We start from the raw sequence: 21,371 nt of genomic DNA, 5'->3' as shown, positions 1-21,371 counted from the left end.
CAGGACCAAGAGTAAGACTTTCATGGACTTTTGCCATTATCAAAACCGAATTCATAATATTAACGGCATAACATTTAATTTAATTCAAAAGCAATTCCTGGGTTCCAGTCAATTTTATTGTTCACCATTAAAAATGTCACAAAAACGTTTCGGTGTTTTTCTCCACCATCATCAGTTTGTATGTATGGTTGTTTCTACCTTCACATTTAGCAAGCTACTGCCATAACATTTAATGGCTAACCAATGAATGTAAAGTTAAAAATATTGTGAAGTCGTATAAAGTTACACATTTTTCAAATTGTTAGGACCTCGGGCGAATATATAAATGATGCCCAAATCTACGTGAGCTGAATGTGAGACGAAAAATTAGTTGAGGTCAATTCTTTAGTGCATCAAATATAATGAACAAATGCATGCAAACCTGGTCCAAAAGATGACAATACCGCTGAGTTCTAAAGCAAAAATGCCGCTTTTAGTCACTGCCCAAGATATGCAAATATGTCTTTGTATGCTTATTGGAACACACACACACACACACCTTTACACTTAGTGTCATTTGCTGTGTTATTACTTATGATGGTCTCGGTTATGTTCAAAGACAGTCGATCTGCATAAAGTTGCGGCTTTTCAGAACGCCTGTTGCTAATTGGGCACGACTACGAATGCGGCATTGACTACAAAAATGCAGTTCTGGGCTTGTTTCAAAATTGTGTTGAGGTTTCTCTAGGAAGTTGCAGTGAAATTCTATAGATGAGTGTTATACATAAGACTGTCGAGTTGTTTATTCGCATCTTGCCAACAAAAGTTAGCATCGGAAATCTACCGTAGAAGCGGTGTTGGTTTATAGTCAATGGTAAAATACGCCAAAGAGTAAAATAAATAATTTAAACTTCAGCGTAGTTGATTTTTGGAAAAAAAGCTCCTAAATTTTTAATTTTAGATGAGGTTTTCTATGCTAAGTTTGTTTACCCGGGGTGATCCAGAAAGAAATTACGACCATCAACTTCATTTATTCAAATTGAAGCATTGGGATTTTGGAATTTAATTTTTAAATGGAAGCAGACATTGATGCGGTGGTCACCAAGTCAAGAAGCCGAAAAAAGCCGAAACTTTCCTCCAGCATTTCCAGAATGGCATTCGGATCGGTTTGTCAAAAGGCGGACGCGCATCTGATCCCGCAGGATCATTTTGAGGAGGCAGATCACGTAGCGCACACCCTGTGGACTGTGAATTTCCAACGCAAACGTCCGAGCAATATTTCATTTCCGATTTTTCACTGTATTATCCCGCCCGACGGCGCCCAAAACGGGGGCGTAATGGCTTGCCGACATCTGATAGCCTCTGCGACCGCTAAAACGAGCCCATAACCATCGGGAAAAGATGGTAATTTCCCCATATCCACCACAGGTTTGTTCTTTTACGTGCCCCAACAATCTCAGTATCGAAAAACTCAGCAAGACTGTGTTTGAAATAATAACTCAATCTGCTAATCGACAGAATCACCGTTCGAAAAATGTACTTTGCTAAACAGAAGCAGTGAATGCTCTGTCCAGAGTTGCAGAATTGTTCTATCTAAATCTCTGCAAATTAAGTTCCAGCTGCAGTTGCAGCCGAACGTCGGCAAGGCAACTTTGGGCATTTTCCCAGAAAATGTGTTGTCTAACATCAACCTGATCAACAATGAAAAGTAATTTTGTGCGGTAAATTTTGGAGAAACTTAGGTAATAAAATTCTGCAGTCAATTGAAACATGATTTCTTCTCAACTGGTTACAGTGAAGAACGTATAGTTGAAGAATCAATAAAATAATCTCCTTTTTCTTAGGTGTTACTTGCACGTATAAAGCAACATGTATGGTGTGAAACTCATCATTTGTAGATCAAGATCGTTCATAAACTCATAATTACGCGATCCAGTTTTGTTTTTTTTAAACCAGAATTCCATAGGGAGTGAAACCATTTCAGAGCAAGACGCGTGGTTTAGAAGTCCTTTTCAATTTTTCTTTAAAGCAAAGTCCAATATTTTAACACCCTCTGGAGCGTCCAAAGGAGGTTTTAAAGGCGATCCGTCATATGTTCGGAGAGATTAGGTCCCTAATGCGAGCGATAAGAGCGAAATGACCGCGATATTCAAATTTTTAAGCCTGCGTTCCTTTTGTGGCCTGTCCAAAGCCATATCTTGTATTCAAAGGGGCACTCCCACACCCTTATTAAAGTCCAAAGAAGTCTAAAGATTTAAGGCCCGCCCGAAATGTATTTTTTAGCGCGGGGATTCATGGGGGTCAAAAACATTCGGGGAATTTTAAAGCAAAAATTTCCGTAATCGATTTCGTACGGCTAGAACATTATCGGGCTGTCATCTGGTGCAATTGTCGTCTCTTTTGTTTTTGGCCTCCTGCCGAGACACATGTCGTAATTCGGTGATGACCATCGAAGTTATTATCATCATCATCCCCCATGGGGATTAAAGAACTTTAAATTTTTTGCACGCCTGACCGGCTCTATTGGAGAACGGTTTCAAAGGGTGACATGTGGCGTAGGGTTAAGCTGGACAATGCTGCTCGATTATGCAACGTTGGGTCATATGTTTGCCTGTTAGCTGGGCGCATAATTCGCTTCGCGTCCATCAATTAATTGCAATTTTTTATTTACCAGCCAGCTCTCCTCGTGCACCTCAAGATGACACCAACATAATTATCCGCCGACCGTCACCTTCCAGTTTTATGCCCTTGGAAAGGGTTGGCCGAGAAGCCCTTCGCTTAATTATTCAAATCATCTTGTCTTGTGTCCACACGACTGGCGTAGCGTCGACGAAAAAAGATAATTTTTGAATGAACAGATGAGACACATTGAAAACCGGTGCAGCGTGTGCTTGTAACAATGGTAATGCCCGACTAGAATACCTTTTGCGATGATGGTATTAATCAGATGGGCTCAAGCACGCGCTGGTCGCTTTTTTGCTCTTCTTCTTGGGAAAGGTTGGAGTTGTTCTTGCACCTCACATGGCTGCATAAATGAATGCCAAATGAATGGGGTAGAATATAATTCTGCTTATCTTCGATTCGTTGTCTTGGTTGATTGGATTAGCTTGAATTTGGGGCTTAAGTGGACGGAAAATTACGGTAAGATACAAAAAAATAATCGTAGGAACTCAGTTGATTGATTAGGATTAAGGCAGTTTATTTAAAAAAATGAAATATTAATGCGTCTGTCAATGGCACAGTACAAATCTGGAGGAAATTGCCTGGTTAAGTTGGACCTAGTTGAGTTTATATAGCAATTTAAATATTTAAGTGAAGAAATATTTTTATACGATGGCCAAACCGACTACCGGAAATATGTCGTAGATTCTTCTCGATCTCTTCAAAGAATCGTATCAATCCCCAGTTCTGAACATTTTCAATCATTTCCTGCTGAGTTGAACGACTTTAATAACAAAAAAATCTGTTTGATTGGTTTGCACTCTTTGCAGTAAAAGACATTTGCCACATTGCATTTAAAAGCAATTCAACATTGTCATTTTTTCATCAAGCATCAACCTCTCAAGGTTATTCGTGGTTAGTTTTTCAATTGTGCTCCTCAAAGGTTAGGCATCAAGTTTACCTTTCGATGGATACTCGAAATGGGTGAAATCTTCAATGTTATAGACCCCTGTGCTATTTGTTCGCTACAAGCACATTGACACGAGAAAATTTACATTTTTCGCATTTGAATTGTCACACTCGGTATATTGAGTGTGACAATTATCAATTGTGATAATTCATAAAAGGATGCATCCTTACTTCTCTATCAACTTTGTCCATTTTCAACCGAAGTTTTGTTTCAACATAAAATCCAAAAACTAATACTGAAACTGATCATAAAACTGAGAAAGTGTGATGAATTATGGATATTCAAATAATGCAATAAGTGCACACATTCAAATATAGGTGTTTGGTTCATTCAAAACGGTTCTCAATTGTTCGAGTTCGATCAGTAAAAAGTTAAATAATTGTTATTAAAATTTTCAGAATTTAGATGGAATTAATAAGTAAATTAATCGAATACAAAAAAAGAATTAGAATTTCTAGAAAAAATGTAGGATGTCATGCGTTAAACATTTCAGACAAATTGTCTACAGGGTCGCAAACCAAAAAAGCAAAATTTCGGAAAGTTCGGCAGGCTCCTACCTGGACAAAAAAAAAATGTTTTTCGGATCTCAATACCAGATAATTTCAAAGATAAACCAAATTACAGGGTGGCCCGACAAATTTTTGGTTTGCAGCGGCAACCTATCTTCCTTTTGGTTCGATTTTTACGATCTAGAGTTTATGTTGAAAGTGAAACTTTATAGACAATTTAACATTTGGAAGTAAATTCGATATAGAGGGTTGCATGGAAAATGGCCCACATTAGAATTGCCGCCGAAATGTGTGATTCTCGCAGATTTCGCAGAGTAGAAACGAGCTCGAATCACTATCAATATGCCTAAATTTAATTTGGTTCAATCCAAAATATAATTCTGTTACACTTTGCAGTAGGGTCATGTTAGAACACTTTTTCGCGACTTTTCGGAAAATTTCAATAAAACTCTTATTTAAAAAAAAATAAAGATATATCAAAAAGTTTCTCTTGAAACGTGGATTGATGCACAAATTTAGTTGGTATCAGCAATTGTGCCATCGCAAAAAGACCCGGAATAGTTCAATGTGGGGAACATGAGCTGGACTCAAACAGCCACTGGAAACAGCCTAAAGAAGTGGAAAATACGAAAAGAATGAAGACTGCCAAATATGCGTCAACCCCATAGACGTTGGACAAACACTGGGGACAAGGGTTGACGATGTTGTTTTAATAAAACCTTTCACCCTTTGGCGCCTGTCAAAAAAAGGATGCGGATTGGGCAATTCTGGAAACACGTTAGCTCTAATATGATCGGATTATCGCGACAGAAACGACTGAATTTGGCAGAAAATATTTGGGTGCTGGTTGGCGCCCAGATGGGGCATATTTATTAGAGCAACTCTTCTTGCTTGGAGCTTGGAAATATGATGAGGTCGAAAGCGATCGGAAATCGCCAAGTGTTCCGCTTCTGCGGGCGTCCGTCCGGGCGTCTTGAAAAGGGGCCCCAATTTAAGGCGCAGATCGATTTGCTAAATTACCAGAGCCGAGAACAATGCCCAACGCGATGGAGAAAAGAAGCTGCGTATCACCGTGCCCGTCATTATGTTTTTGACATCCGATTGTCGTCTATACGGCCGCAAAAGCTGACCTCAGATTTGTGCATTTATCCATGGTTCCTCGCGATTACGTCAGTTGGATCGCGATATCGAAAATGATGGATTTTCCTGCCACCGTATTGTTCATTAGATTTTTGTCTTCGTTTCTATTACTGCTTTGGAGCAAGCGGGAAACATTAGACCCGATTTTCCGGTTTCTTACATAATCTGACTGCGGCCAACAAACGCTTTTGGTTCAGATTTGTCAACGGGAAACGAAACAAATAGTGGTTGAAACGCTCCTCTTTGGGTATTGGCCGACAATCTTATTGAAAACGAAAGCCGACAATTACGGCCCTTCGCAGGCAATCGATTCAGGCAATTGGGCTTCAGTTGCTTTAGTTTTGGGTTTCGAATTCCCCGAAAGCATTGCTGCACTCTACAGTGCACAAAGCAGATTAATTTAGTTGAACAACTGGGGATAATTTGGTTGGTGGGTTATTAGTCGCACAAAATTTGCACAGACCAACATTAAATGTGAGCTTCGCGCGCCGAACAACAGGATATGGGCAGTTGAAGCCCTAAAAAATAAAGAGTACTCCAAAGCACGGAGAAAAGTACACAATGGGAATCTTGCAGGGAATAGTCCATCATATTACAGAATATGCATTCCTAATCAATGTCCAGGCCGCCAAGAAATATCTTCGTGACATTCACTCTTTTTCTTCGCCTTTGACTTGAACAAAAAGTGGGTAAATAGAAACAATACAATTCACAAAAATGTAGCCTCAGGACAAGCGATTTGCTGGTCTACAAATAGTTGAATAAGTTTTAACTTTGCGTCAAGATAAAGAGGACATTTAACCAGTTCGAAACACTCGAAACAGAAATCTCAAATAAAGAGGAGAAACGAAAACTCGAAACAGAATTTTTGGATGCTCCAGAAGAAACGAAACTCCTCACTGATATCTAATGGAATAGTTCATAACGACCACCTAAAAGCAGCTAGAGAATATTGAAACCACTACCGGAAACTGCCATTAAACTCGTGATCCTGAATCCAGGAAAACCAACAAAAGTGAAATATTAAAATTAAATGAGAACTTACTTGTAGTGGCGCTGAGATCCACCCAAGTCCGGCTAAGTCCATGGGTGAAGACGTGTACAGAATCGTATCCAGTCAGTAAACCCTTGGAGCAAGTTTGTCCCAGAGGTTTACTCAAATAAAACATATGAAGAACACGCAAGTGCAAATATCTTTGTTCAAATGCTCTTTCTGCTTAGCTGAACAAGTAAAATAAGAAACATACAAAGTGGGCCTATGCTCACAAATGTCTTGCAATATGTAGCTAGAGCTAGTCTTCTAGGGATAATATTTTTTCCGTTCTGTCCAAGTAAGACCCCGTAAGGAATGGGAATATTTTCTATCACTTTTCTGGTATAAAGTAAGTATTGTGTAAAAAGAATAATTCACTGGTTTAATCAGATTTGAAGTTTGCAAACATAGACGAACCTACAAGCTTTAGTAGATAAGTTCTATATTGTTGAGGCGGATTCATGTTTTCACAAACTCTTTGTTAGCTATTTCGCCTCAAAAAATGTTGTCTTTAAAAAAGACGGAATTTCCTCACGTCTTTTATTACAGATTGATAAACATTGCTCTTATCTCGCAATAAGAACGATTTCTTTAGCAAAAGTTTCTTGATTACCAATCAGAAGGTAATCCTTACTTTTCAATTCAAATAATGCAATAAGTGCACACTTTCAAATATAGGTGTTTACATCAATGGTTCTCAACTGTTCAAGTTCTATCAGTAAAGTTAAATAATTGTTATTAAAATTTTCAGAATTTAGGTGGAATTAATAAGTAAATTAAAAATAAATCAAATACAAAAAAAGAATTAGAATTTCTAGAAAGAATGTATGTAGGTCATGCGTTAAACATTTCAGACACATTTTCTACAGAGTCGCAAACTTAAAAAACAAAATTTCAGAAAGTTTGGCATTCTCCTACCTGGACAAAAAAGGTTTTTTGGATTTCAAAATCAGATATTTTTAAACATAAACCAAATTACAGGGTGGCCTCGACAAATTTTTGGTTTGCAGCGGCAACGTATCTTCCTTTCGGCTCGATTTTTACGATCTAGAGCTTATGTTGAAGGTAAAACTGTATAGGCAATTTAACATTTGGAAGTAAATTCGATATACAGGGTTGCATGGAAAATGGTCGAAATCAGAACTACCCTCGAAATCTGTGATTCTGACAGATTTTGCAGAGTAGAAACGACCTCGAATCACTATCAAAATGCCTAAATTTAATTTATTTATAGGAAAAAAAATTTTTTTTACAAACTGTGTCTTTAGTATTTTGCCTCAAAAATTTTTGTCTTTAAAAAGACAGAATTTCCTCTTCAAATAAAACACTGTTTATCAATCTGTAATAAAGGAAGTGAGGAAATTCCGTCTTTTTTTAAGACAAAAATTTTTGAGGCGAAATACCCAACAGTTTGGGAAAACAAGCTTTAGTGTCGAATATTTCCGCCCAAACTTTCGCTTTAACAAGAAACAGTGCTATAAGATCCAAAAATTAATTCTGAAACGGCCATTTACGGCCTGACAATATTTAGGGCGATCAATAAACTCTTCTTGTACGGTTTTTAACTAACATTTATGGAGTTATGGCTGGCGATTTGGGAGGCCATTCAAAACCCTTTCCGTTTTAAAAAAAATAAGTAAGATAAATGGATTTGGAAATAAAGGCACCAATGCTGGAATTGATTCAAGTTGAATATATTGCAGACATACTTGTTTTTTGAATGATATTCCTATCCTTCCTATTGAAGAATTATTGTTTAGATTGCACGTATTTTGCATGCTTTCGCAAAACTCATTTCGCCCAAACAATTCAGAGAATTTCGATTTGTACTCGCTCTGTTAACTTTACGATTTCGGAAACCGCAAACGTCGAAATTTGGATGCGATTCATTTTAAAAGCATCCCAATATTTTTGAGTAAAACCGTAAAACCCGCATTTGAGAAATAATACTTTACGGGTCCCAGCTTTTTTCCCAAAAGCGCAGCGCTGAATTTTAAATGAAATTAGACTTTCATCTGGAACTCACTGTACATCATTGCTTTGGAAACTCCATTAAAGAACTACATTTCCGATTGTTCTTAACTGTTAGTGCTCATCTAAACACATTATCGCACATGTGTGATTTACAAGAAATCATACATTTTTGAGACACTAAACCGAAGAAAAACGGAGACGTCCAGGCAGTTCTCTCGGTGAACTGGTCTTGAAAAGTGTAGCCTTAAAAACTCGTAAGGAATCTCCAAATGTCGCAACGTGGATACCTTTATACCCATTTGAAATCAATTGAATTTCTGCCCATCAAAACCCTTTCCTTGTCTTAGAAACGTAAACTCCAAAAGTGTTTTCCACTCAACCGCTGTGCTCCTCAAGACTCTTTGACCTGCTTTTGCCGGCAAATGGCCAAACGAAGAACAGTTGAAAGATCGGCGATAACCAATTGATAGCAAAAGTCGTCGTCGTCAACCCTTGTCCAAAACATCGATCGGAAATCGCCAGCGGCCTTTGTGGTGATTGATATATAAGCTATCAATGACATTTGCGGGCTCGGCTTGATTCATAATCGTGTATTGTGTTTCCCGTTTGAAAATTCAATATGGGGGACTCGGAAACTGGAAATTACATGGGGCTGATTTCCACCGAAAAGCTTATTTTAGACACTTGTTACTGGATTTTAAAACCGTATTGGTAGCGTCGGCCCGCAGGCCAGAAATTAATGAATTTCTGATCGAAATTTATACATGCCCATGCAATGGAAGCTTGTGTGCTTTTTTTAGTCGGTTTCGTGAAAACTCTTTGACGACGGCGAACGCTCAGCAGTCAAATGTGGCGGGAACAGGTTCTAAATTAACAAATCTGTCAATTCCTCCGCAAGAAAGAGTATTCAATAAGTCGCAGGCACCGGCTTGTTTCAGTTTAATTTCGACTTTTTCCGCATCGTCTGTCAGTCAATGTGTCCCGAATCAATCGAAGAACGCAAGAAAATGAGCAAGAGAAAATATCAATTCATGGGCGTTTCGACTGTAGTTCGAAGTCAAATTCTACGCAGCTCTTAGAAAAAACCCGGCGCTGGAAAATTGTAAATTCCAGGGTCCAGCCGAGGCAACACATGCCGACAATGGGTGTTAAGTTAAAGCAAGAACGGCACCCTCTGTTTCGCAATCGCGATAAGTAATCGCGCCTTCGTGAGGTCCTTTGTGTCTTGGATCGTAGCCACATTTTAAACATATGCTAATGCCCGAGCTGTGGCCCGATTGCTGACCGTGAGTGGAAACTTTAATAACACTCCCCCAACTTACCGCTATGTGTCGTGTTGCTTTCGGCATCAGCAACTTCGGTGCGGCACTTTTTGTGCGAAGGGTCTTCAGGTGAGGAGTTGGTAGTGTCGATGCGTTCCTGTTTGATGGTCGGCTTGTGGTCCTCACCATCGTCGGTACTGCCCGAAGTGGTCAATGGCGAAGAAGCGCGTCTTTTTGGAGTTGAAGATGCTGCTCCGTCCACACACAAGTCACTGGGAGCTGGAAGCCTAAAAATAAACAATCCAATCATTAGTGATTAGCCGACAAAGCCTTCAAGCTACTAGCTGAATTTTTCTTGTTTGCTTGTGTGACTTTGAGTCAAAAGTGAACAGAACTTTTAAGTTGGCTGCTAGAATCACCTCATTTTTTTGGCTTGATGCACTAATCCTGTGTTGAGATTTTTGTGCTCTGTAAAATTTTGTAGCACTCGTAGTTTTGGAGCAAAAATATTTCTGTTTAAACCTTAAACTGAATATCCTGAATAAACATCAACAATTTATGGAGTGTGCCATTAACAAAATGAGATTTTTGAGCTCGAAATACGTTCATTTGCACCATTATTCTGACCTCCCTGTAGTTTCAAAGACAACATATTTTTCAAACCAAGTGTTAATATAGTGTTAGTCCTTTCTCCTGCCAAATTTCAAAATTTTGTGTCTTAAAACGACGGAGAAATTTGCGATTTATCGACACCATGTAAATGCTATGTCTATAAAACCGAATAACTAAAAAACTATCCAATTTTCGCTGATTTTTGACTTAATAAAAAAATAATTKAAATTTTCATAAAAAATCRAAAATAAAATAAAATATGACGCGTTCCATTARAAAAAAAGTTGTGTTCTGCGTGGCAACTTTTAGGGCGCACTCGTTTMATTGTGAATATTTTTAAATATGCGAGGAGGAGAATTTTGAAGCGATTAATACCGGTTAAGCGTACACTTATTTCACCCTAGCGTTGGGACACCCTGTACAAGAGTCCACCATATTCAATATTGTATCTAATGATTAAACGTTTCTGGGTATAGTTTGAAAACCGTAATAATGTTCGTATAACGAAAGTATTTTAGCAAACCGTGAATTTGCTAGTTTATTTAAGCTGGCATACGAGGAAATGTTACATTTTTGTAAATTTTCGAACAACAGCACCAAAATTCTGCAGTTAAGTTTCAAATTGTGCTCTTCAAAACGCAAAASTGAYAASACATGACAAGAACGCATCAAGTATGMCTTTTTTGGGATATAATKATTATACCGGGTGTGCGAAACTTTCGCCAGAAAATGCAAATGAAAGTTTTATAGCACACGATTAAGACTCGTTTACGATTAAGACGTTTTGAGCTCGATGGACACAAATGCTCACAAAATCATYTTAATTATTTTCTATTCTAGTTCTAATAGWTTCGCTATCCGAGGAAATTTTTCGTGCCTAATAACCGAAAAAGTTGGTTCCTGCCCATCTCTTCCAGTCACGTCTCAACCTAACTATCAACTTTGCAGTCTTACCAAAAACATTTGTTTGGAGTCCTCCAAACAAATGTTTGTTCCTTTGTTCCGACTCCTTTTTCGAAAAAAATAAATGCCCCAATTTTCGACCACCCTCTATACCCATCCACAATGAAACTGTTCGAAGTCTAGAGATTCTGAAGCTGCTGACTGAAGACCGTTTAATAGAACTCTGGATGGATGATACAAGTGTAGCAAATACAAAGTTTTCTACAACTCACCGTGGACTAGCAGGAGGTGGAGTATGCACTCGACTGGCGCCACTCTTTTTGCTACTAATCGGCGCTGATATACTGGGCCGTCTGGTATTGATGGTGCTCAACGGCAGAGACCCATCGTCGTTATCCCGGTCCCGATCCGGATTGATGAAACACTGGCCAAAGTTCTCCTTGTTGCAGGAATGGCCCTTGTGGTGGATGAAGTGAACAATGTCGGACAGCGGAAAGGACTTCTTGCAAATACCGCAGGTCAGAATGTCCTGATGGTCGTCGATCAACTCCTGTCCATCTGCATCCGCTGCAATCAAAAGACGAAAACCATCAGCAATCGGTTGAGTGTGTTTCCCAAATTGTTTCCTAACTATCAACGCTATTGATTGAGCTCCCGTAACAGCTGCAAGAATGTCATTTGAATATCCGCCCCCCTATAATGCTTACGGTGTCGTAATGACACTTCAGACGGAACTGCTGAACCCTTCACCCCCTAATAACGGTGGCCCCCTGCCGGGATTAGCAATCACCCAGTTTTCAAGTCTTGTTTTTAATTGTCCGAAGGCTCATTGTCGACAAGGAAAACCGTCGAGGGCCGTAAGGGCCATATAGTCCGGGTCAGACTCGAATTTATCACTAGATGGTTTTTTGTGCGGTCTTTTGATAAGAAAAGCTGATGTAAAATGAAATTTTCTCACTAGTAGCGAAGTGCTACAGTCAGTATATTTACAGAGTAACATGTTTAGATCAGAGAAGAGTTGAGCCTGTAAACTGTCCCTAACATTGCAAAATTTCAGGACCAACTTATTGGTGCTTACTTCTTAACAGTTGGCTATTTTTGAAGGAATGAAATGATGATGTTTTCAGATAGTTATAAATCACTGTATATTTCGCAAGTAGCAGTGCGTACCGTTCTTAGATAAAACAGGGTGTTGCAAAAAAGCACACGAATCGGTTGCCTGCAAATTCCTTCAGGAAAAGAATACTAGTTTCATAATATAACCTTTCATTTGGGGCCATCGTGTTCTACCGAAAATACGGTGTCAAATTTGAAATTAAATTTTCCATTTTTTCTACTAGCTTTGTAACTGCTTTTACTATTAGCGCAGGATTTCGTGGCTGGGGGTTTATCTAGTCCAGAAAATTTTCAACTTTTCGTTGCAAACAGAAGAACTTTTTTGGGTTTTACAATACTCAATTTCTGATAGTCACGTTTTATTATCTGATGGTTTCTACGAAACAAAAACGATTTTTGGTGGAAAGTTTTACCTTCAGTCCAGCTTTCAGGGCTTTAACGTGGCTGCCCCAAACATTAATTTATATTTTTTATTGTAGGATGTGGTCTACCTAAAATCCCGGATTGTTTTGGCAAAAAATATATTTTTTATACTAACACCTTGTATATAGAAATGTACTGAACTGCAAAATTACTAATGCGAACTAATTTAGCCGTTTTAACCGGAATTAATGTATTTCCACTAAATATGAACGACCGGGGCGTGCAATTTAATAAATCCTATAGGTATGGTATTCGAAGACCAGCACACAATCCTAATTTAACCCCACGGATTTTTTGAAACATCTTCAAGATAAGGGAAGGTGACAAATTATTCGGACCTATAGGTAACTACGTCCAAATGCCCTTAAGAATGTGAATTGATGAGGATCCAGAAGATGTGAAAACTGTCCATAAGATTGCGAAAATCTGATCTGAAAATCTTATTTGTATGTTGTAAAATCTGCTTTTGGGACACGTGGCCCAGGGTTTTAAAAGGTAAAAGTGAAGCTGAACCCTTCCAAATGAATAAAAATAAAATATTCTTGTCGAAATAGTCTGGTAACTGATTTTTCATTTTATGGCCATCAGAAAACTCTATTTTAGGTAGTTTTCAAAAATCCACCGATTTCTAAACTGACGATCTTGAAACGGATATCACCAAATTTATACTAAGGGTTAAATAAGCTTCACTCTTTACGAACACAATTTTACACTCTTTTCCTCATAGAAAACCAGATAATAGGGAAAATTTGGTGGTTTATTTGTTAGAAGCAGATATTGAGATCTGTAGCATATAAAAATTAAAACCTTAATAACCTCTCATAAGGAAAACTAGAGTGGATTCAGATCGGGAAAACGAGGTGGCCATTGCACAGATGCATCGACTAATTTAGGAAAATTTCAGGAAAAGATTTCCACCAAAGCAATAGGAATATTTCGATTTGAATGAAAAATGTACTCAAATTTTGCGCCTGAATACCGCAAAACCTCTAGGTATTGAAAAACCAAATTTGTCAAAATTTTAGACACATTTTGCAGAAAAATAATTTTTTGGCCTACAATGTTGCCCAAACCTAACATTTACATAGTTGAAATCAGCAAAAGCTTTGACCGTCTGCGAGTTTTTACAAAAGCCCTTTACATCAGCCTGAACTGGTTCTCATATAACAAACGTTATGTATTTTTACTAATTACTGCTTGGGCTTTATGAAGCCAACAGGCCAGAGCCCGCCTTTCTGAAGGCAGACAAAGCGAACGCGTTGTTTTCGAGCTTTTGTCCTGTGGTCCAGATCGTGATCGCGAACTAAGCACCTGGACGTTTATTTATTATTCTACGAATGACGGTCAAAGGGTTCGGGCTGCTGCCCGATCGACCGAACATAACGAATTGTGTTCGGGCAAAGGGTCAATCCCTTACGCGTCGAAGGGCCCGAGAGTTTTTCGAGAAATGTTTGAGATTTTTTCGTCCAACCGGACTACTGACCACTCCCTGAACTGACCACAAGGGCTGCGCGACCAACCCTTACGACAGCATGCCATTGGTCAGCCCTTGTTCGGAACGGGGTCAGAATGTGGAAAGGAAAATAAAGCGAAAGGGCGATAAGGCATGAATATCTGATGGCTCGGCCAATTTGTCAGATGCCGAGATGCTTTCTTATAGACAGTGGAAATCACCAAATCGGTTGGGGATGTAGATCGAAAATTGCCTATTTCTATTGTAATGTATTCCTATTGGACTTTTATTACTCTTATTGGCATGATTGATTCCGCTGTTTTTGCCCATTTGGGCTATTGACAGGGGAGCGACAGGGAATCAACCACGCAATTGCTCTAATAACTTCTGGATTGCGTCCGCTATTCAGTGAGCGGAAATTTTGGCGTCAACAATATGCCCAAAAGGTAAAATGCCCATCAGACATTGAAACATCACAGTCCCAATTTGTTCCAGCTCCTGTCCGGGCCTTCAGGGACCGACGTAACGCGATTTCCTTTTGTTTTTTTGTCCTTGCCTCGAGGTGGTCAGTGTCAAAATAATCTTATTTTTTCGCCGCAACGGGAATCAAGCTTGTCACACTGTTCTCCTCTTAATTCAATGAACGAATTGACTACGGTAAATAGCAAATCAAGTTAAGATAAAAGTTACCCTCTGCCCAGAAATGTGGGCGATAAAACTCGTCGGAACAAACAGGACTAGTTTTCGTCGATAAATAGGGCGCTTTGCACCCTTCGGATATTACAGATATTGTTCACTCCTCCTCGTCTATGCTGTTGACTTATGCCCGAGCAGACTTTTGCGAGATTAGTGAAACGGCCCTCATTAACATAATTAATTTGCGGGGTTTATCGGAAACTTTAGTCATCGATCTAATCGAATCAAGTTGTTTTTTCCGTCGGCTGCTGCACCAAATGAAAACACTTAATGCCAGATCCCTGATTGGAACTGAAGGCTGATTAACACCGACACATCTAGGCAGCGATAATGTCCAGAAATCCAGCACAATTACGGCGCGTCCCGGTTTCGGAAAGGACGCTTCAAATTATTTTATTGGTCCTTCCGAAAGAGAAATGAAGACCCGGGTCATGACGTTTATTGCCCGACTACTCTGTAGTTTAGTGTGGGCAATCTATCAACCCTCTCCAAGCACCCGATTCTGTCCGGCATTTATTTATTTGCTCTAGTGGAGAGAAACATAAAGGAGCACCGGCACGATTAAGAGGCTGAAGTTTTTGCATAATCGGAAAGTTAATCAGCGGAAATTGTAGCTTAACAGGCAGCTGTTATCTCACCAAAAAGTAGGTCAAAGAGACACTTTGAATTTACTCCGGCCATTTGGACGAAAAAATCCAGTCTACGTGGTCAAGTAATGCGGACTTTTCTAAAATTAAATCGGCGTTAATAAGTCATTTGAATGGACAAATCCAGACTATCCGGACATTTGAGCAAATTCAAATTCAATCTGCAGGATTTTGCAGCAACAGTTAACTGTTTGTGTAAAATATATACAAATTGAACGCTAGATAATGTATTTTCTAGTTAATCTAAGCTGACATGAACGCAAAATGAAAACTGAAAAATCAGACATTTTTGGGAAATTTACAAAGTACAAATCAATCGAGCATTTGGAATGTTGCAAAATTGCTAAAACCTTTATCGGTTGGCCAGTTAAATAAATCTAGGTGATTATAAAGCGAGATGACTACTGAAAGTTCGCGACAGCGACCGATCGATGGATTTGGAATAGAGAAAGTTCCCGAATATTCGAGTGTTGTCAAAGGGCTATATAAAGCAAGCGCGACTCGAAAAGTAGTACGATTATTGTTAGTTATAATTCGCGACAAACAGAGCGAGTTACTGCGATTTTTCGAACCCTAAAAACGTAACAATTGGTGCAGAATTTTGTTGATACATATTTCAAAAACGTACTCCTTGAAAATTAGCAAGCAAGCGAAAAATGGTGCAAATTTCTTTCGACGATCTCTTACTAAACACACTGGATAAGTTCACTTTTAAAAAATCACTTTATTACACGATTTCTTAATTCATGTTATTAAAAAATATTTAAAGCTATTTTTCAAAAGCAACCAACAAGAAGACCACTTGAGGCTGAAGGTCCAAAAGGTACAAAGCTTGATCAAACAATAATGTTCAAATAAAAAAAATGCATTTGAAATAGTCTAAACCTTCGAAACACAGCAAATTTTGTGTGTTAAAATACAGAAATGAGTAAAAAGTCCACACAATTATACACTCCACATAACCAAGTCGACTCAAAACCTGAATTCCTGAAACACACAGAGAAGAATCCAACTTTAGCCAAAATTTTCAAAAACGCACAAATTGAAAGCTAGACAACGTATTTTCTAGTTACTCTAAAATCACATTGAAGTTACGGAAAATCAGCAATTTTTTAGGAAAATTTGCAAACACAAACTCCTTCAGCATTAGGAATGCTGCAAAATTGCTTAAATCGTTATTGGCGATTCTCCAATTAAATAAATCTGAGTGATATCTGAGCCGTATGATGCAGATTTTCACGGTTGAAATGGTGGTTCACATTTCTTCAAAGTAAAAAACTCCTTTGTATGACTACAAAACCCATTTGGAGCTGAAAACCCCAAAAGTGCAAACATTTAAACAAAAATCATGTTCCAATGTAGGAAAGAGGCAATTGAAAATTTCCAAACTTTTGAAACCTATATATTTGAACAAAAGATAAAATACGAAATATCAATTTTCAAAACAACGAAGTTGAAATCGAGGAAAAACTTTTGCTGGCCGGAGAATGTTCCAAATTACTTACTTGAAAAAAATTGCAATTTCCAAATGATGTAAGACAGCAATGCGTAAAAAATTGCCACAATTATTAAAGATGGGGATTCAAAATTTGTTAAAAAAGTTTCCACCTTATTGTTATTATTCTTGAAAAATTGGTCAAAAACGAAACACTCACTTTTACCAAACTGAAAAATGCCCTTCATCGTCACCATTGATTGGAACAAAACTCTTGTCCAGACACCATTCACTCAACAGCACAAAACTCGAAATTAAAATTCGATCACCAAATGCGATGCAAACCGTTCTGGGTTTTCGAAGATACTGAAGAACGATGATCTCAGGTAAAGGGCCCTTTGCAAGAGGGGGTAAAAACAGCCCTCAGCTTCGCGCTGGACCTGAAAGGCCCCGAGGGCAGGATGACAATACGGTTTAGTGAGTTCGCAAAAATTAATGGTAATTCGGGGTCTGAAAAAAAATTGGGGACTGAAAAAATGGGCTTTTTTAAGGTGAAAACTCGATGTTGAGGATCGGGAAAAAAGTTGCCTGTTTCATTTGGGTGAAGGTCAAAGGCGAATAACCATTATGGGTTGCGAAGTACCAAATTTTGTGGTGTGAACTTCCTGTTTCCGTTCAAAGGTGCAGTCCGTCATTTGGCTATGTTTTGTGTTTAAATTTGGTTTAATGTAAAAAAACTATAACCCCAAATTAGCCATACAAAAAAGCTCCAAACAACTCAGGTGAAGGGCTATAACCCAAAAAGTGGACTAAAAATCCCATTACTCCCAAAACCAAGTCGACTCACTGTTTATACTTCTGCAGAAATTATCCAGAGAGTCGTCGCTTGCACGTTTTCATAACAGAGCTGATTGGGGATTGCAATTTGATACATTTTATCAAAAAATGTGTTTTAAAAAGTTCATTTATTGGGAAACTAGTCAGCTGTTGCTTTGGCATTCTTTGTTCCATTAAAAGTCACTCACGTATCCCCCAAATAATTATTCCAAGACAACCGCCATGGGGTGACACGAAAAAAAAACGGTTTGCTAATAGAATTAGATATATCGCAATACTCTCCCGACATAAGAAGTCTCACCCCTCGTTTTTTATGGCCAGGTGCACAAAAAACAGCAACTAGAAAAAATACTCTCACACGCTTTTTTTTGCTGCTCAGATAAGGCTGATTGTGGGAAAAACCTGGAGTATTTCCAATTTTGAGCTAAATTTTATCGCCCAGGTGGTTAGATTTTTTCGTTATGAAAGATCAAGGCAATAAATTTGTGCAGATGTGAAAGATTTTCAGCAAGGTATTTGTCAATCTAAGTTAACGAAAGTCTGAATTTGTATACCTACTTATATTTTCAGGTCAATTTTTCAGTAATAATTGAGTCTAAAATTCGCACTTGAACGTTAAAGATGGGTTTGGAGTTGGAAAAACATTTGAGACCTGAGTCTGATCCCGCAAAAATTTTCCATATACAATTGTTTATAGCTAGAAATTTTTTTTTTCAAATCTGCACTTTGTTTAATTGCAAGAAAACCCGTGCCTCAATTGGGGGATTGAAATGTACGAAAATATTGAAATTGCAATTTAGCTAAGTGGGTTTGATTAATTGAGAGGGCGATTTCTATTTTCGAAAATTTCACTTGATTTTGTATTTTCGAAGAAGCGCTTTTGCAGGTTTGTGCTGAAGATGTGAAAAGCTCTCTTTTCATGGGAACTAGATAAGTTCTTACTGCTCAGAGCGATTTGATTGCTGTTTGAAGCGTTATTGAATGCAATTATTTTTGGGTTAGTGAGTAAGTTGAAAAATTTGTGGTTCACGTAAAGTTTCCACAGACTGGCAAATGAAACAATGCAAAATTAGTCCAAAGTTCCACATGTTCTCAGTTGGATAAAAAAAAACATTTTTTTGTTTTAGAACACCAAAAATAAGATAAACCTGGAAACTCAAAAAAAAAATTAAAATTTTTTGCCCATGTAGTTGATTTACAGAGTGGCCTCAAAAAAATTAACTTCTTGGTCTTACCGTGATACCTACATTGTTTCTCTGGAACTGATTTTCAAAATCTAGGGCTCATATTGAAAACCAGACTTCACAGTCGAGTTCGAGAGAAAACTGAGAACCGGGTTGCATAAATGAACGAAATATTTGAAAATAAACTTAGTTGAAATCTTCCCGAATCACAAATTTCGGAGGAATTCTCATTTGGGTGATCCTTCAAGCAATCCTCTATATCGAATTTTCGTCTTCAATTGGTCCAAGAGCAGAGAAGTTATAGCTGCAAGACGAAAAAGGTCATTTTTGAGGCCACCTTGTAAATAGAAGGAAAGATAGGTCAGAAAATGCAAAAACCGTTTCGAGCTTTAACTTTAAACTTTTGGAGTTGTGCTCCAAAAAAACTTTTTTGTCCAACTAGGAGCATATCGAACTTTCCGAAATTTTACATCTTTCATTTGCCACCCTGAAAAAAAATTGTCTAAAACGCTTATATTCTATCAAAACATTGACTATAAGAAAACAAGTGGGGCTAAAAACTTATCAAATCGACACCAAATCGCTCAAAACAATAAGAATTTATCCCGTTCCAATGTTAGGCCAAATTTCGACGTGCAACGTTAGCTTTATTGGGCAGTTTTTAAGCCATTTTTTCTATTTTTGACAAAAGCATTTTCTAAATTTCATACCATGACAATGGGTTTCTTTGGAAGCTGGATATTTATAGTGAAGATCAAAAAATCGGTTCAAAATGGGTGGTAGTTTCATTTTACTTCAAATTCAGATTGATTCTTGTTAAATTTTAAATAAACACTCGAATAGCAAATGAACGGATTTTTCCAAAACGCGTACAACTTTGTAAGTACAAGAATGAGTTCTCAATGAAACTCAAAATGGCAAAAGTCCTTCTTCAAAGCCATAAAAACTTGGTTTAGTTTGTTTTCTAAATCAGTTTTTCACGACAATTTTTGACTAAAAAACACACTTTCTTTAACCCAATGGAAAATGCGAGCATCAAAACAGAAACGTTATGATTTTGGAAGAAATAAGAAAAAAACAAATAAAATTACGATTATTATTATTGTGTCAAGTGGTTTTTAGTCAAGTGATAAAGTTCTTCTCACAACTTCGCTGGATATATCGATTTTGCGGCTAGCGGGAAGAAACGGAAGGGTTTTTCTTTTTTTCTTCGGGCTTCTTCAACAACTGCCGCTTTTCTAGAGCTTCGTGAATTATCTTCTCCATCAGCGCTTATCATGAAATCTTCCTGCCCACCGTCACCAATCAAGAGCTAAATTAATTTAACTTGGAACTTTGGAAAATATTTTAGCTGTTTTTGCACTGAACGCACGCACGGATTGCATTTGAACTTCACGACGGGTTATGGGAATGTTTTAATCAATAATCTCCTTTTGAACATAATGAAGGCATTAATTTCTGCAAGAATTATTGAAGATTTATTGTCAACGTGTTAGTGCGTTTTTGCAGTTTTTGCAGGATTCAAAATTAGTTCCTATTTTAGCAGCCCCAACATAATGACCTTGTAGTCGTCATAAATAGTTTAATATTGAACGCCACTTCTATTTTACGTTGAGGTCAAAAACATTTTGACTCTTTCCATTTTTCATTTTCTTACAAATTTCTCGAATTTTCCCCAACTATTTACGGGATTTAAAGCATCCGTAGCGACCGTTAACTGCGTCCCTTATGTGATATTCAAAACCGCCAGCCGCTTTTCTTGAAGAACGACGTCGTCCTCTTCTTCTTTATCGTTCCACGAATGCAAAAAATGAGTTTGGACATCGGACAGAGTTTGCTTGATCAAGATTGACGGTGACTTTTGCAGGCAAACACAAAGAAGTCGCAAGGTGTACTCGATGGTAATCTTTCACTTTTCTCACGATATTATAACGTCTCTTCCATGTGAACTTTAGTATTACTCACGTATGTGCTCGCGAGCCATTGATAAGGAAACGTCTACAGCTAAAATGAGAGCAGGTCGTGAAATGAGCTTTTGTTTCGGTTTAATGGCCATCTATCTGATGCCCTTTTGTTGGCAGATTTTTCTCCCGCACAACTGCATCTGGGTCATCCTTGCGATACGACTGGCGAACATTTTTAATTAATTAAACTAAGAGTAATTTTTTGTCAGTTTTTCAGCGCGGTGTAAAAGTTTGCACGTTGTGTGCCCCCAACCGTCCAATTAAAATCGCGTCACATAATTATTTTGCCGGTGCATCAAGTTTAGCAAAATTTAATTAATTAGGTTCGGAGGTGAAACTTTCCAATTTCAACTCGTCATTCAAACGGATCGCTTCAATCTAGTTTGCATAAGTTGGTTATGCAAATTTTTTCGCCTTGTTTTATCTGAGGAATTAATTCGAGTGAATGCATGGACAATATTTCGAACATTTTCCGGGCAGTGCGGTTTAGCCAACAGGAAGTTGATAAACTTATCCGATCCGAAAATAAACCTTGTACATTTATGCCATATATTCCTCGCAAAAACAGCGCGT

At 38.1% G+C, this 21,371-nt stretch overlaps 1 protein-coding gene across 1 annotated transcript in view; it reads right to left on the bottom strand.

The window, feature by feature from the left end:
- The window catches only part of LOC109533397 (B-cell lymphoma/leukemia 11A), a 46,570-nt gene that overhangs the window by 3,869 nt on the left and 21,330 nt on the right, over positions 1 to 21,371 (bottom strand). Inside the window, exons 2-3 of the mRNA XM_048665528.1 lie at positions 11,316 to 11,610; positions 9,589 to 9,815 (exon numbers count right to left, since the gene is read on the bottom strand). Coding sequence (XP_048521485.1) covers positions 9,589 to 9,815; positions 11,316 to 11,610 — 522 coding nt within the window. The remainder of the gene's footprint in view (positions 1 to 9,588; positions 9,816 to 11,315; positions 11,611 to 21,371) is intronic.

The sequence above is a fragment of the Dendroctonus ponderosae genome, unplaced genomic scaffold, assembly GCF_020466585.1.
Source record: "Dendroctonus ponderosae isolate FM_Combo_2020 unplaced genomic scaffold, Dpon_F_20191213v2 Dpon_F_20191213_1, whole genome shotgun sequence".
Taxonomy (NCBI): Eukaryota; Metazoa; Arthropoda; class Insecta; order Coleoptera; family Curculionidae; genus Dendroctonus; species Dendroctonus ponderosae.
Note: the sequence above shows the minus strand (reverse complement) of the source record. Positions and strands in the feature narration are given on the sequence as shown.